General features: G+C 46.0%; 1 protein-coding gene across 1 annotated transcript; it reads right to left on the bottom strand.

Moving 5' to 3' along the window:
* Positions 1-14,359: 14,359 nt before the first annotated feature.
* PtA15_7A745 (uncharacterized protein) lies at positions 14,360-15,308 on the bottom strand (the record flags this gene model as incomplete). Its single annotated transcript, XM_053171384.1, has 5 exons — positions 14,360-14,453; positions 14,558-14,617; positions 14,719-14,981; positions 15,077-15,169; positions 15,237-15,308. The coding sequence occupies 5 exons, from the start codon at positions 15,306-15,308 to the stop codon at positions 14,360-14,362; spliced, it is 582 nt and encodes a 193-aa protein (XP_053022571.1).
* Positions 15,309-15,527: the final 219 nt, after the last annotated feature.

The raw sequence follows: 15,527 nt of genomic DNA, 5'->3' as shown, positions 1-15,527 counted from the left end.
TCACAACTGTTCCCAATGTTCTTCTCCTGTACTTTAGCCAAGAGGGTCTGAAGAGTTTTACCAAACTCTTTGATTTGCTTATGGTGAGATCCGCTTTGGAGCGAGATGGAATTGCACAAGTTGCTAATATTAGTGAATGAATTCAAAATGTCTTTACAATGAGTGTTAAATTTATCATTGGAATGATGGATTGACTTAGTTATAGGAGTGAGAAGTTCATTATGAAAGGATTTCAAAGAAGAGATTAATTCGGTCTGAATAAAAGGACGAAGATTTCCCAACACTAGCTTGCTATTATTGTTGACTATATCTTCAATTTGGGTAAAGAGAAGAGAGAACACTTTCTTAGCGTCTCTAATGGTGAGAGGGCCTAATTCCCTCGTCGAGATTGGGAAGACCCCTCCAGATGTTGATATGCTCCCTGAATGGTGCGCGACATCCTGAATATCTCCGCGTACATCTTGTTGCGATGGTTCGGCTGTCCTCCCATCCTTCCGTGTCCCGGAGGAGGATCGGCTGGGTTTCTCGGAGCTTGATTCCTTTGGGCTGCCTGGTTTGCTGCTCGAGGGGCGTTGTCTCTGTTGTAAGGATGTGCTCGTGGTTGATTTGAGTTCTGAGGAGCTTGAGCGCGATGAATGGAATAAGGATTCCAGCCTTCCATCAAAAGCAGAAGAGGCTCTCGGCCTATCACCTCCTCCAGGATTCGGTGAGATCCCATTGCTTGCCGTTGCAACACCTCCATCGCCCGAGTATTCCCTCCCGAAACTGCTTGGAGGTACTGTGCTTTGCACTGTTGGTGACTCTGGAATATGTACTCCGCTTCCGAAGGCCAATTTCGCCTTTGGAGCCTTACTTGCTCCTCGCTTAAATTCCCCTGGTGGGACCAGTGGGGGGTGGGCGGATCTAGTAGAAGAAGCCCGAGAAAAGGTATCAGAATTTTCTGATTTGTTAGGCATAATTCTTCGAAAGATTTAGCTAACCTGTAAGTATAATGATATCTGAGTCGCTATCAGAAGTTCTCCTATTAACTGGAGCGTCAGGATAGTTCCCTGGTGGCGCTTGCGGATGATCCCCGGCTAAGTAGCGCTGGATTACGATTGAAGAAGCACGACTCTGATCTCTAGTACCAGGATCTCGATTCTGTAATCCGAGGGCTGGATCTATATCTGGGTTAGGAGCTGGCAAAGGAGCTGAAACAGGTCCAGGGTTCGGACTCGGATTGATTCTTTGAGTAGTACTGAGGTTAAGGGTGTGAAATGCCGAGAAAGCGGCAGTGAGCAGCGGACCGAATAATGGGACGATGAGATGAGCAAACAAAAAGAGATGAGCACCTGTTGATGGTGCGAGCGATGAGTGACAAGAAATGTGAGTGCATTGCATGACAAGGAAAGAAAAAGTGAAAGCGACCAGAACAAAAAGGAAAAAGGGGAGATGGTGATACCTGTGAAATGCCGAGAAAGCGGCAGTGAGCAGCGGACCGAATAATGGGACGATGAGATGAGCAAACAAAAAGAGATGAGCACCTGTTGATGGTGCGAGCAATGAGTGACAAGAAATGTGAGTGAGGAAAAAAAGAAACAGGAAAGGAAGCATAACGATCATCTATGTACAAGCTATGTGGACCCTAAGTAGATGATACAGCTATGTTACTCCGCAGCCATTTCCTCCTCACTACGCCCTGTCGTCCATCGCTCCTGTGACATGTTGCTGTAACTCAACAAAGGGTAGTAGCGGGAAGGGGAGCAGTCTGTCCTCTACGCCTGAAGATATTTGCGAAAAGACTCTCAATGCTTCTTTGGTCTTCGGACTGAGAGGAAGCTGTTGAGGCGCTGTTAGGTATAGCGTTTGATATGTCCTCAGGGACGATAGGTAGGTTAGGATTGTTTTCCGGTCCAAACATGACAGGACGATTAGGGTTTTCTTCAGGACCAAAGAAAACAGCAGTGACCGGATCCAACACTTAAAACAAACAAGATCACAAAAGATCCTTTAGTATGTGTAAGGAGATTTTGATGAGGGTTTATGTATTGGAAGTATAGAGCGTACTTTCAATTCTAGTGCAGATCTAGCAGCTATGGGTTTCTGGGTAGAAAATAAGAAGCGTATGACAGTATTCCTGAGCACGAGAAGGATAGTTTTTAGCTTCGCGGTGAGCACACCGGTGAGAGATTGGACCGAGAAGCTTACAGTCAAAAAAAAATATGACAGGTTCTCGTATACTGAATCAAACGATCTCAGCAGCATGTCGCTAATCCAACGGATGTCTAGCGCGTAAAAACCTGAATCTAAAATTCCAAGGTTTTTGGGTTGAACCAGTGTCGAAAGACCCCTGGGGTAGTGAAAGAGAAAAAGGAAATTTTACTGACTATGGTCTTGGGAGAACGAAATTTCCCGATGAGGCCCCCAAATGTCAGCGGGCGTCTCTAAAGTGACGCGCCGATGAATAGAACTGAAAACAAAAATAGAAGATATCTAACTAAATCTACTACTAACGGGTCGAACAACAGACAAAGGAGAATTGGGAAAGGGATGGGAGGAAAGTTGTTCAAAGAATGGTAATTGAGGAAAGGAATAAAGAGACGAAGAGAGAGAGAGGAAAGATATAAAAGCCCCAATCACGACCTGTAGTCGTAATCGCTTGGGCTTGGTAGGCGAGTGGATCTTTGATTCTTAGTAATCTAAGTCTATCAATAATCTGGGGATCTCTTCGTAGCGAGATCCCTTGGGTTTTAACTTCTGAGTTTTGCGTACTACGCGCATGGACAATAATTGCCTTAGATACTAGTTGATATATGTTTTAAGGGTACTAATCCCTTATTAGGGAATAGTTTATCTATTTTGAGTTGAGGGTCTGCGAATCATTGCGGACTTTCTGATTTCTTAGCCGGTTTACAGGTTAGTTTTCACTTTCTTCAAGCGCGCCTTTGTACGCGCTCTGTTTCGCGTTCTGGTTCGCGCTCTCTTTCTGGTTTGCTCTCTTTGTGGCGATCTTTCAGGCGCAGTAGGGTGGTTAACTTCTGCGTGGGGGTTAGTGAAGCAGCCTTTTGGCGCATTGAAGTGTCCTCTTCATGCGCTTGAGGCTGACAGGAACACCAAGAAACTACCAAAGTAGTGATATTTGGGAACTGATCAGACTGTGGCTTCTGCATTTGAGGGTTTTGTGGTGATTAAAGGTACACAATTAATATTTGGGGGCCTCTCAACATTTTGGAAACCATATGGCAGAAGGGTTCCCACGCTGGGATGAGATATAGTGGTAGAAACACCAAGAAACTGCCAAAGTAGTGATATTTGGGAACTGATCAGACTGTAGCTGCTACATTTGGGGGTTTTGTGGTCAATATATGTACATAATGAAACTTTGTGGCCTTTTAAACATTTTGGTAACCATATGGCAGAAGTATTCCCACGCTGCGATGAGATATAGTGCCAGAAACACCAAGAAACCACCAAAGTAGTGATATTTGGGAACAGATCAGACTGTAGCTTCTACATTTGGGGGTTTTGTGGTGATTAAAGGTACACAATGAATCTTTGGGGGCTTCTCAACATTTTGGTAACCATATGGCAGAAGGATTCCCACGCTGGGATGAGATATAGTGGCAGAAACACCAAGAAACTACCAAAGTAGTGATATTTGGGAACTGATCAGACTGCAGCTGCTCCTTTTGGGGGTTTTGTGGTCAATAAATGTACGTAATGAAACTTTGGGGCCTTTTAAACATTTTGGTAACCATATGGCAGAAGGATTCCCACGCTGCAATGCGATATAGTGGCAGAAACACCAAGAAACCACCAAAGTAGTGATATTTGGGAACAGATCAGACTGTAGCTTCTACATTTGGGGGTTTTGTGGTGATTAAAGGTGCACAAGTAATCTTTGGGGGCCTCTCAACATTTTGGTAACCATATGGCAGAAGGATTCCCAAGCTGGGATGAGATATAGTGGCAGAAACACCAAGAAACCACCAAAGTAGTGATATTTGGGAACTGATCAGACTGTAGCTTCTACATTTGGGTGTTTTGTGGTGATTAAAGGTACCTAATGAATCTTTGGGGGCCTCCAAACATTTTGGTAACCATATGGCAGAAGAATTCCCACGCTGGGATGAGGTATAGTGGCAGAAACACCAAGAAACCACTGAAGTAGTGATATTTGGGAACAGATCAGACTGTAGCTTCTAAATTTGGGGGTTTTGTGGTGATTAAAGGTACACAATTAATCTTTGGGGCCTCTCAACATTTTGGTAACCATATGGCAGAAGGATTCCCACACTGGGATGAGATATAGTGGCAGAAACACCAAGAAACTACCAAAGTAGTGATATTTGGGAACTGATCAGACTGTAGCTGCTACATTTGGGGGCTTTGTGGTCAATAAATGTACATAATGAAACTTTGGGGCCTTATAAACACTTTGGTAACCATATGGCAGAAGGATTCCCACGCTGCAATGAGATACAGTGGCAGAAAAACCAAGAAACTACCAAAGTAGTGATATTTGGGAACTGATCAGACTGTAGCTTCTGCATTTGAGGGTTTTGTGGTGATTGAAGGTACACAATTGGTCTTTGAGGGCCTCTCAACATTTTGGTAACCATATGGCAGAATAATTCCCACACTGGGATGAGGTATAGTGGCAGAAACACCAAGAAACCACCAAAGTAGTGATATTTGGGAACAGATCAGACTGTAGCTTCTACAGTTGGGGGTTTTGTGGTGATTAAAGGTACACAATTGATCTTTGGGGGCCTCTCAACATTTTGCTAACCATATGGCAGAAGCATTCCCACGCTGGGATGAGATATAGTGGCAGAAACACCAAGAAACCACTGAAGTAGTGATATTTGGGAACAGATCAGACTTTAGCTTCTAAATTTGGGGGTTTTGTGGTGATTAAAGGTACACAATTAATCTGTGGGGGCCTCTCAACATTCTGGTAACCATATGGCAGAAGGATTCCCACACTGGGATGAGATATAGAGGCAGAAACACCAAGAAACTACCAAAGTAGTGATATTTGGGAACTGATCAGACTGTAGCTGCTACATTTGGGGGTTTTGTGGTCAATAAATGTACATAATGAATCTTTGGGGCCCTTAAAACATTTTGGTAACCATATGGCAGAAGGATTCCCATGCTGCAATGAGATATAGTGGCAGAAACACCAAGAAACCACCAAAGTAGTGATATTTGGGAACAGATCAGACTGTAGCTTCTACATTTGGGTGTTTTGTGGTGATTAAAGGTACATAATGAATCTTTGGGGGCCTCCAAACATTTTGGTAAAAATATGGCAGAAGAATTCCCACGCTGGGATGAGGTATAGTGGCAGAAACACCAAGAAACCACCAAAGTAGTGATATTTGGGAACAGATCAGACTGTAGCTTCTACACTTGGGGGTTTTGTGGTGATTGAAGGTACGCAATTAATCTTTGGGGGCCTCTCAACATTTTGGTAACCATATGGCAGAAGGATTCCCACGCTGCAATTGTTAGAATTCTGGCTCATCTTCTTTGCTCACAGTCTTCCTTTTTCCATCACTGATTAGTGATGCCCTAAACCCTCCCCTTTTTTTTTCTATCATCTTCCATCACAATATGTGATGTGGTCTTTATTTCCATCAATTATTTATTGATGCTTTCCATCACAAGATTGTGATGTGTATTTTCTCTTTCCATTGTTAAGTTACAATGCCTTCCACATGTTAATGTTTCTTTAACATGTGTCTATCTCTCCTTCCATCTCACGTGAGATGTCTGTTTTGTTTGTTTTGTCACTTAGGCCCCCTTTGGATCTTGCAAAGGGGCTCTCTAGTTGTGACTACATATTTTCTCTGCTTGTATTTGAAATCAAATCATCAAGTCAGAGCATTTCAACCCTTGACCCACATCTTAAAGCTTCTTGGTCCAATCCAAGCTCCTCTGTGATTGTCCCTCTCTTCGTCGCACCTTTTTCTTTGACTGAAAACTTGACAGCAATGAGATATAGTGGCAGAAACACCAAGAAACTACCAAAGTAGTGATATTTGGGAACAGATCAGACTGTAGCTGCTACATTTGGGGGCTTTGTGGTGATTAAAGGTACATAATGAATCTTTGGGGGCCTCCAAACATTTTGGTAACCATATGGCAGAAGAATTCCCAGGCTGGGATGAGGTATAGTGGCAGAAACACCAAGAAACCACCAAAGTAGTGATATTTGGGAACAGATCAGACTGTAGCTTCTACCAACACTGGGTCGCTATGCTAACCATAGCGGTTAGCGTAGCGTAGCGCAGCGCAAATGTGCTATTTTTTAGCGTTGCGTTAGCGCAATTGCACGCATATGCGCTAACGCTACGCGCACGCAGTGCGCAGCTATCTTAGCTGATAGCGTAGCGTTAGCGCAGATGTGCGCAATTGCGCCAACGCTACACATGCAGGGCGCAAAAGAGCGCGCCACACTGCGCTACAGCGCCTTTAGCGGGAAAAAAGGGCTTTTTTCCTCTAAAAGCGCTGTAGCGCAGCGCAGCGTAGCGTAGCGACTGTAGCGGCGCGCTAACGCTAACAAAGAATTGGCGCGCTGTTAGCACCGCTGAAAATTAGCGCAGCGTAGCGGCGCTAACAGCGCGCTAACGCTATGCAAAATAGATGGGCGCTTTTCGCCGCTATGCTAACACGTAGCGCTGAAATAGCGTAGCCTAGCGTAGCGACACAGTGTTGCTTCTACATTTGGGGGTTTTGTGGTGACTAAAGGTACATAATCAATCTTTGGGGGCCTCTCAACATTTTGGTAACCTTATGGCAGAAGGATTCCCACGCTGGGATGAGATATAGTGGCAGAAACACCAAGAAACTACCAAAGTAGTGATATTTGTGAACTGATCAGACTGTAGCTTCTACATTTGCGTGTTTTGTGGTGATTAAAGGTACATAATGAATCTTTGGGGGCCCCCAAACATTTTGGGAACCATATGGCAGAAAAATTCCCACGCTGGGATTAGGTATAGTGGCAGAAACACCAAGAAACCACCAAAGTAGTGATATTTGGGTACTGACCAGACTGACGCTGCTACATTTGGAAGTTTTGTGGTCAGTAAAGGTACATAATGAAACTTTGGGGGCTTGAAAACATTTTGGTAACCATATGGCAGAAGGATTCCCACGCTGGGATGAGATATGGTGGCAGAAACACCAAGAAACTGTCAAAGTAGTGATTCTTGGGAACTGATCAGACTGTAGCTGCTACATTTGGAGGCTTTGTGGTCAGTAAAGGTACAGAATGAAACTTTGGGGGCCTGCAAACATTTTGGTAACCATGTGGCAGAAGGATTCCCAGGCTGGGATGAGATGTAGTGGCAGAAACACCAAGAAACTACCAAAGTAGTGATATTTCGAAACCGGTCAGACTGTAGCTGATACATTGGGGGGTTTTGTGGTCAGTAAAGGTACATAATGAAACTTTGGGGGCTTGAAAACATTTTGGTAATAATATTGCAGAAGAATTCCCACGCTGGGATGAGATATAGTGGCAGAAACACTAAGAACCTACCAAAGTAGTGATATTTGGAAACTGATCAGACTGACGCTGCTACATTTAGGTTTTTTGTGGTCAGTAAAGGTACATAATGAAACTTTGGGCACTTTTCAACAGTTTTGTAACAATATCTTGGAAGAATTCCCACGCTGGGATGAGATATAGTGGCAGAAACACCAAGAAACTACCACAGTAGTGATATTTGGCACCTGATTAGATTGTAGCTGCTGCATAATGGATGTGACCCAAAACACAATATTTCTGGGTTTTCTATGCAGAAAAATTGTCCCATGATATTTTAGGGTCAGCCTAAAGGCACCCCAAAAATTTACTTCATGTACACCAAGATTTTGGTGTACCCACATGTGCACCCCAATATTACTGGGGTGCACTTCAGGAGTACCCCAGTTTATTGGTGTGCAGACCTGCTTACCCCAAAAACATTGGGGTGAGGGTGTTGAAACCCCCAGACTGCTTCAATTTTTGGGGTTAAATTTAATGTACACCAAGTGAAATGGTGTACATCAGTCGCACACCCCATCGAGGGGAGTTACTCCCCCACCCATCCGCCCGACTTGTTAGACCTGCACACATCGGTCATCGAGGGGAGTAGCACCCCTCGATGACCATTACAGACCGGTCATCGAGGGTGCTACTCCCCTTGATGACCAACAGAGACCGGTCATCGAGGGTGCTACTCCCCTGATGACCGGCACAATCGGTCATCGAGGGGAGTAGCACCCCTCGATGACCAACACAGACCGGTCATCGAGGAGTAGCACCCCTCGATGACCAACACAGACCGTTCATCGAGGGTGCTACTCCCCTCGGTAACCGGCACAATTGTTCATCGAGGGGAGCTACTCCCCTCGATGACCAACACAGACCGGTCATCGAGGGGGGTGCTGCTCCCCTCGATATCCGGCACAATCATTCATCGAGGGGAGTAGCACCTCCCCACGATGGCTGGCACAGATTCGTCTTCGAGGGGAGGAATCGATGACCGATCTGTGCCGGCCATCGAGGGGAGGAATCGATGACCGATCTGTGCCGGCCATCGAGGGGAGGGAGAGTAGCACCCCCCTCGATGACCGGTCTGTGTTGGTCATCGAGGGGTGCTACTCCTCGATGACCGGTCTGTGTTGGTCATCGAGGGGTGCTACTCCCCTCGATGACCGATTGTACCGGTCATCAGGGAAGTAGCACCCTCGATGACCGGTCTCTGTTGGTCATCAAGGGGAGTAGCACCCTCGATGACCGGTCTGTGTTGGTCATCGAGGGGTGCTACTCCCCTCGATGAACGATTGTGCCGGTCATCGAGGGGAGCAGCACCCTCGATGACCGGTCTGTGTTGGTCATCGAGGGGTGCCACTCCCCTCGATGACTGCCGATGTGTAGTCGGGCGGGTGGGTGCGACACCCCAGATACATCTGGGGTGTTGAGTGGCTCACCCCTTTCACAGGGTGACATATTGGAGTACTGGGGGTTTGCACCCCAGTATGATGGGGTGTTGTTGCTGTGTACACCACAGATTTCACTGGTTTTGGGGTACCCCGTGGCTCACCCCAAATTACCTGGGGTATGAGGTGCTGTACCCCATCTTCACAGGGGTGCGCAAAAGTACACCCCAAGTGGTTTGGGGTACATTTCAGCGGCACCCCTTTTTGGTGTACATGAAGTAAATTTTTGGGGTGCCTTTAGGCTGACCCTAAATCTATTGCAGAGGCAGCCGGGCGCCACGGAGGACGATCGGTGGGCGACCCACTTGTCCCGGTGTGTAAATGAGCCGGCATCGCTGCCGCCTCTTGTCGGAAGGACTGGTGATGCCCGAGTAACCTGAGCCGAGTCCGGGTTGTCAATCCCACGCAGCTTCATCCAATGGCGCAGCGTGCTCAAAAGTCTTCCCCGCGGGCTAAATTTCATTGAGAGGGGCATTGGTCCGGATGATGAATCATCACACCTGCCCCAAAACTCACCAAGCAGAAACCACTAGTCAAGATCTGCGGGATCAAAACTGTAAAGGCAGCTGTTCATGCAGCCGGAATTGCTAGGTTTGAGCCATTGTTTTAAGTTGATCACTCAAAAATTGGACGGCCTTGTCACCTTGCCAGTCTTATTACGTATTCAAACTTAACCCAAGGTGAGCATAATTATGATAAATTGGAGAAGACAACTTAAACAATTGGTGTTGGCTAATGAAGCTCACATAAATCGGCCTTAACTATAAGGCGGAAGGCTCCTGACAAAATAATTTTAACCCCGATTTTTCATTGAGGCAGGCTTGCCAGGACGGGAAGAGTCTCACCCAACGGCAAAGATGAAGTACAGCCTCTCCACTTTATACAACTTTCCTCTTGAATAGAGCTTGTTGTTTGCGCTTACGCTTTATGGATTCACATTTGAATGATCATGTTTAAATTCCTACAGTCCGCCAACCGTTCAAGCAAGAGTAAAATAAACAGAAACACAATCAACACGCGCGCAAGCAAGTCTTTATGTGGGGCCGGGGGTAGTGGGGTGATACATTGTATTTATGAAAAATCCCTACGCAACGTGGTCAATTATAGCGTTCCTGGAACTCTCTGGTTGTCCGCGGACAAGTGCAGGGGCTGCGGTTCAGTTCACTGGAAATACAAGGTGGGGGTTGGTGGCAGGCATCAAGGCTTGCATCAGGATAGATTGTGCTTGCAGAAGACCCAGGCTGTGATAGGCTCGGCTCACGCTTGATTTAATAACTATGGGGTGGAGTCAATGGTTTACTTGATATGAAGGATAAAGGTCAGGTCCCCCTGGGCTCTTATTTGTAGCGTGTATTGACATGTGTCAAATAAATAGAAGCAATTAAGGTCAAGACTTTGCCCTGGTTGGTTGAATGGTGGTCACTGGAATCTTTGGGGGCAGGGTTGGGTAGTCCAAAGATGGTGCGCAAGGTTTGACAGATGGTTTCTTGTTCATGTGCTGGAAGATGAACTGGCTGCAACCAAGTGTATGAGCTTGGCTTGGCCTGTGTTATTGATAGCTCAATCATATTCTGATAGCCTAGATTGGGAAGGAAAATAGTTGTGTGATTATTGGGCATATTTTTAGTCAAATATATTTACAAGAATGTTAATTATTGCAGGAGGATTGACAAAATAATTTGCAGGATTTGTGGTTGAAAGTATGTGTCATTGCGGCTTTCTATGGATGTGGGGTACTCTTGGTATCATCCTAGGTTGACCATCAGGGTGACTGGGGTCTAGCAATATAAATAAAAATTCAGGTCATGTCAATGGTCTGGGCAATGTACGAGCGCCTGCCTGCTGGGTTGATGCTGAGGGCGTCCCTGCAGCGGCGAAGCCGCTTGGCCTCTAGTTCCTCATTAATCTGTGGTTGACGAAAAGTAGATAAAAAAAGAACCTGACACAAATATGCCAAGCCATGGTAAACTAATTTCAAAAAGGCCTTCTATGCATGTAGCACTTCAAGTATGATGTGCAATATCTTCAGGAAGTTAAACCAATCAAATTTACAATGTGTACAGGATGGTATCATGAGAGAGGTCAGGGGTCAATGTTTTTCCTTTTTTGAAAAAAAGTAGATTTGGAGACTTCTGATAACATCAATTGTTGAAGTAAAAAAAAAAGAAAAAAAAATTGAGACCCCTCAGCCACCCTGGATTAATCCTAAAACTTGCAATGTCTTTTTTTCATGAAGAATTGAATGGTGTTCGTAGAAATTTATGAATGTTATCAGGCAAAAAAAAAAAAAGATTCCTGTGGCTTGAAGCAAATACAGGGTGAAGGAGAGAGATTATAGAAGAGTATTAAGGAGACATGGAACATAGACAAAGGTATCAAGAGGAATAAAAAAAAATTGATCAATATACGACATCGCAAATTCATCCATCTTGGTAGTGGCTGACAGTCACATGCAGACTCTCAGGATTTACCAGGATCATCCCTTGCCTACAGACGGACTCAGCGGAAAAAGTGGCCTCCCGCTTCTTCAGCGGATGGATTGGGACCTTTGGCGCCCCGCGTTTGATCATCAGCTACCGCGACAAGTCATGGACGTCGAAATTCTGGAAGTCACTGATGTCCAGGATAAACATCAACTTCCACATGACCTCATCATTCCACCCACAGGCAGACGGACGAAGTGAACAAACCAACAAAACGGTAGGCCAAATCCTTCAATCAACTACAATCAAGAAGCACAGCAAATGGTTGGAAGCCATCCCCGTGGTGGAATTCGCAATAAACAGCGCGACAAACGGCGCGACGGGGGTCAGCCCTTTCAACCTCGTTTTTGGCCGACAACCTTGCCTCTTCCCGTCCGCACCACCTGCGGACAACCCAATTCCAGCGCTAGAGAACTGGCTGAAAATTTGTGAAAGCAGCTGGGCGGACGCGCGGGATGCTCTGTGGATAAGCTGGATCAGACGAGCGACCCAGCACAATAAACAACACAAAGACCACACCCCACTCGTCGAGGGGAATAAAGCAATGCTAAACTCAGCAGACTGGCGAGACCGACACCAATCAGGGACCGACAAACTGAAACCACGCTTCAAAGGACAGTATTGGATAGTCAAGGTATCCAACCACGGCCAAAGCGTCGAGCTCAAACTCCCACCAGGGGACCGGCGACACCCGGTCTTCCATGTCTCGAAGGTGAAGGAATTTGTGGAAGACCCGGTATCTCGACGAACGCCCCCTGTGGCCCCAGCTGATCCACCACCTACACCGACCCCGCCAGCAATAGCCACACATTCTCCTCTTCTTACAGGAGGGGAGGATGTGAGCCCGCCCCCCGCGACCTCACCGAAGGAGTCACAAACATGTCACCAAACCGCCTCCGACCAAACTCTTAGACCTAGCCGGCCCGCGCCCTCCTAGTCCAGCAGGGAAGTACTAACACTTCCCCTGGACTAGGTGAGCATCCAACCCTTCTTCCTTATCCCTTTCCATTTCCTATTCTCTCTATATTGTACATAGGAGGGAAATACTAACACTTCCCCTGGACTAGATTGCAATTTATCCAGAGTTAGGTTCCAGAAGTGTCCCTCCAAGGTCTTGACCTTGTACCGCGCCCCCTTGAGCCCCTCAGCTCCATCACGATCAGTGAAGCTTGGCTGGAGAGCTTACACCACTGCCCACAATCTTGTCGCCCGCCAGAGTCTTAGGCAGGTCTAGCCTGAGATTGAGTTGATTTATTCAGATCATCACAAAGATCTCCCTCAAAAAACTATATTTCTTTCTGCCTCATTTTTTACAATGTTTGGGTGGTATTGCACTCAGAACCAAGTGTTGTAGTTTGCTGCATTTTTTATGAATCTGACATTTTGATTGATTCCTGATGATATACCACCAGTCTAAAATTTAAGTGATTAATTTCAAACACAAACCTGGCACCCTGGATTGATAAGAAACAGAGAAACTCACATTAATCTATGTTTGACATTTTCCCACCGCCTAGGTAGAATAAAAGCTGCATCAAATATCAATTTGGACTGAAGAAAAAATGTGGGATGAGAAGCTTTTTCAGCAGATAATATAATGAATAGAGGCCAAGGAGGCTTCGCCGCTGCAAATCTAAGGTGCAATTTCCAAGGAAAGAGCAAACAATGTCAAGTGGATAGGTGCACCTCATATCCACTTTTGTGAATTAGATGTCAAGTTTGTTCTCAAACCAAGTGGCAAAGGCACATGCAAGCCAAGTTGTACTACATCCCTTGGAAACAACGGTGGGCTGCTACGCTGCGCTAGAAATCAGCTAACTGCCAATTACAGCGGCGCAGCTGGCAACAGTATTTTCCAAACTCCCTGAATTTTGCAGCCCTAATTGACTGATCCCTCAGGGAGGATTATAGTTCAATCCACGCAAGGCAAGCAGTTGAATGCTGCAAAACAGACCATGTTAGCTGAACTGTCCTCAAAATGCAATTTTGGCTCTGCATCTGGTAACCAGGATGTCCTGACTCCCTGATGCAATGGTCCTGCTGGACCATTTTGATTAGGGAGGCTCCTAGAATATTCTTACCAGTTTAAGTGGTTCAATGCTGCGGAAAGGGCCGCGTAATCCGCTGTTAGCTCATTTTTTGGTGAAGCGTAGCGGCCCACTGTTGCTTGGAAACTTGATTTTTTCCAACAACATTTGTAAATACCAATCTGTACATTTAGATGCAAGGAATGTTGTATTCTCTGTCTCTTCTGTACTGTGTCCCAAGTTGTGACCACACTACCATGCACTGTACTCACAGTCAACATGATGCAAGCCAATTTGATCTCTGTTCTAAGCAACTGATTATTTGTGCATTCTCTGTTCACACACAGGTACTTCAAGTGGCACATGCAACTTTATGAGACATAAAAGTAGGAATTTCAACTTGCAGAAACAAAAGATTGGTTTAGAACAAAACATCAACTTATTACTGAAGATGTTCACCAAAAAAGGATTTTTAATTTTGAATAGATCTGTGTGAGTCAACAGGCGGAGAGAGTCAAGTGAAGGGTGGGCAGGATGATAAGGGTACATAGCGCACAGCAGGGTGGGTGAGGTGCTCAGCCTTTTGAAGGGAGTAGAGACAGATGCACTTGTGGTTGCGGACGCCAATGCCTGTGACTCCACACTTGTCCGCCTGGGCATAGTCAGCAGAGGTCAGAGAGTTGTCAGCAGTTCTTCGGCTGTCAAGGGCGTAAAGGAGAGCTTGGGGGACATGATGCTACTCCAATGTTCATCCAAAGAAACACTGCTGTCCTCGACTGTCTTGGGCTTCTTGTAACCAGCGCCACGACACCTACCAACTGCTTGCCATCCGCATAGGTCCGCGTACAGGTTCGGGAGAGACTGAGACGCTTAGTACACGCGTTTGAGTCTTGCAAGGGAGAGTTCACAGAACTTGGGGTGGCACAGAGGCTTGGTCTTGTCTTCTGGAAGCTCTTGAAGGGAGCTGGAGTGATAGATTTGATGCGGGCAAGGAGAAAACATTCATTAGCCTCGCACCATTCTTCCAAGTCCAAATGAGACACATCACTCTTGTCCATTCAAACTCACATTTTCAAATGGCACTGTTCAGCCGGTAAAATGTGCAACTTTAAGCTTGTTGAATGTTCTCTAGACAGGAACAAAAACAGGGAAAATGAGTGTCAGCAATAGATCTCTGTACCAACTTTAATGGTGACCTTTGAGGAAAAGATGATTGGCTATCAACATACCGTGGAGGAACTGCATGATAGAATAGAATAGCATTCGCGGTCAGCAAGGGCGTGTATGCGCTCAGAGAGCCAATGAGCTCGCGCGCCGAGACTGGCCCTTGTAGCTTGTGCCGGCTTGAATAGTACCCAGGTCTAGAGCAAATAGTCGTACAATCAAGAATGCAGGTACATCTCTGTTTAACATCGCCTTTGGCAATCGCTGTCTTTCCAACACCAGGCTCACCGAGAGGACTGGGTTGTTCTTGGTACGGCGGCACAAAATTCTAGTAACAAAAGAGATTTTAGCCCTAAATTTGAGGTACATCAAGGCGGTGAGCAACCTGATACAGCGCTGAAACTCGTTATCCCGTCAAATGACCGGGTCCACCAGATTTTCTCTGGCCATCTCAGTCAGATCAATGGCGTATTTCCGAAGAGCATCAAATCCTAGTTCAAATTTTTTGAAGAAGATCTAGATGGTTAGAACAAGACAAAAAGGAAGGATGTATTCAAAGCTACTAGCAAAATTGGACACATACCTTCTTGGGCACTTTTAATGTCGACCTTGCGACCAGCTCGAACGGCGGAAATTGAAGTCCGGATGCCTGCATTGCACGTTGGCTTCTTTGAAAAGTTGCTTGATCATGGAATCATCGGGAAGGGCGAGTATGCGCCGGCGAACACGCTATCACCAGCGAATGGACCGGCAGGCAAGATGGCGTCCAGCGAGCGCGCTGGATCAAGCGATGGAGCACTGAAGAGTAGGATGTTCAGTGCTGCGGGAGGACCTGGTGTTTGGTGGGTTGCTGATAGATTTGTGATGCCTAGTT

This window comes from Puccinia triticina, chromosome 7A (assembly GCF_026914185.1).
Source record: "Puccinia triticina chromosome 7A, complete sequence".
Taxonomy (NCBI): domain Eukaryota; kingdom Fungi; phylum Basidiomycota; class Pucciniomycetes; order Pucciniales; family Pucciniaceae; genus Puccinia; species Puccinia triticina.
The sequence above is the reverse complement of the archived record's forward strand: the minus strand, read 5'-3'. Positions and strand labels throughout refer to the sequence as shown.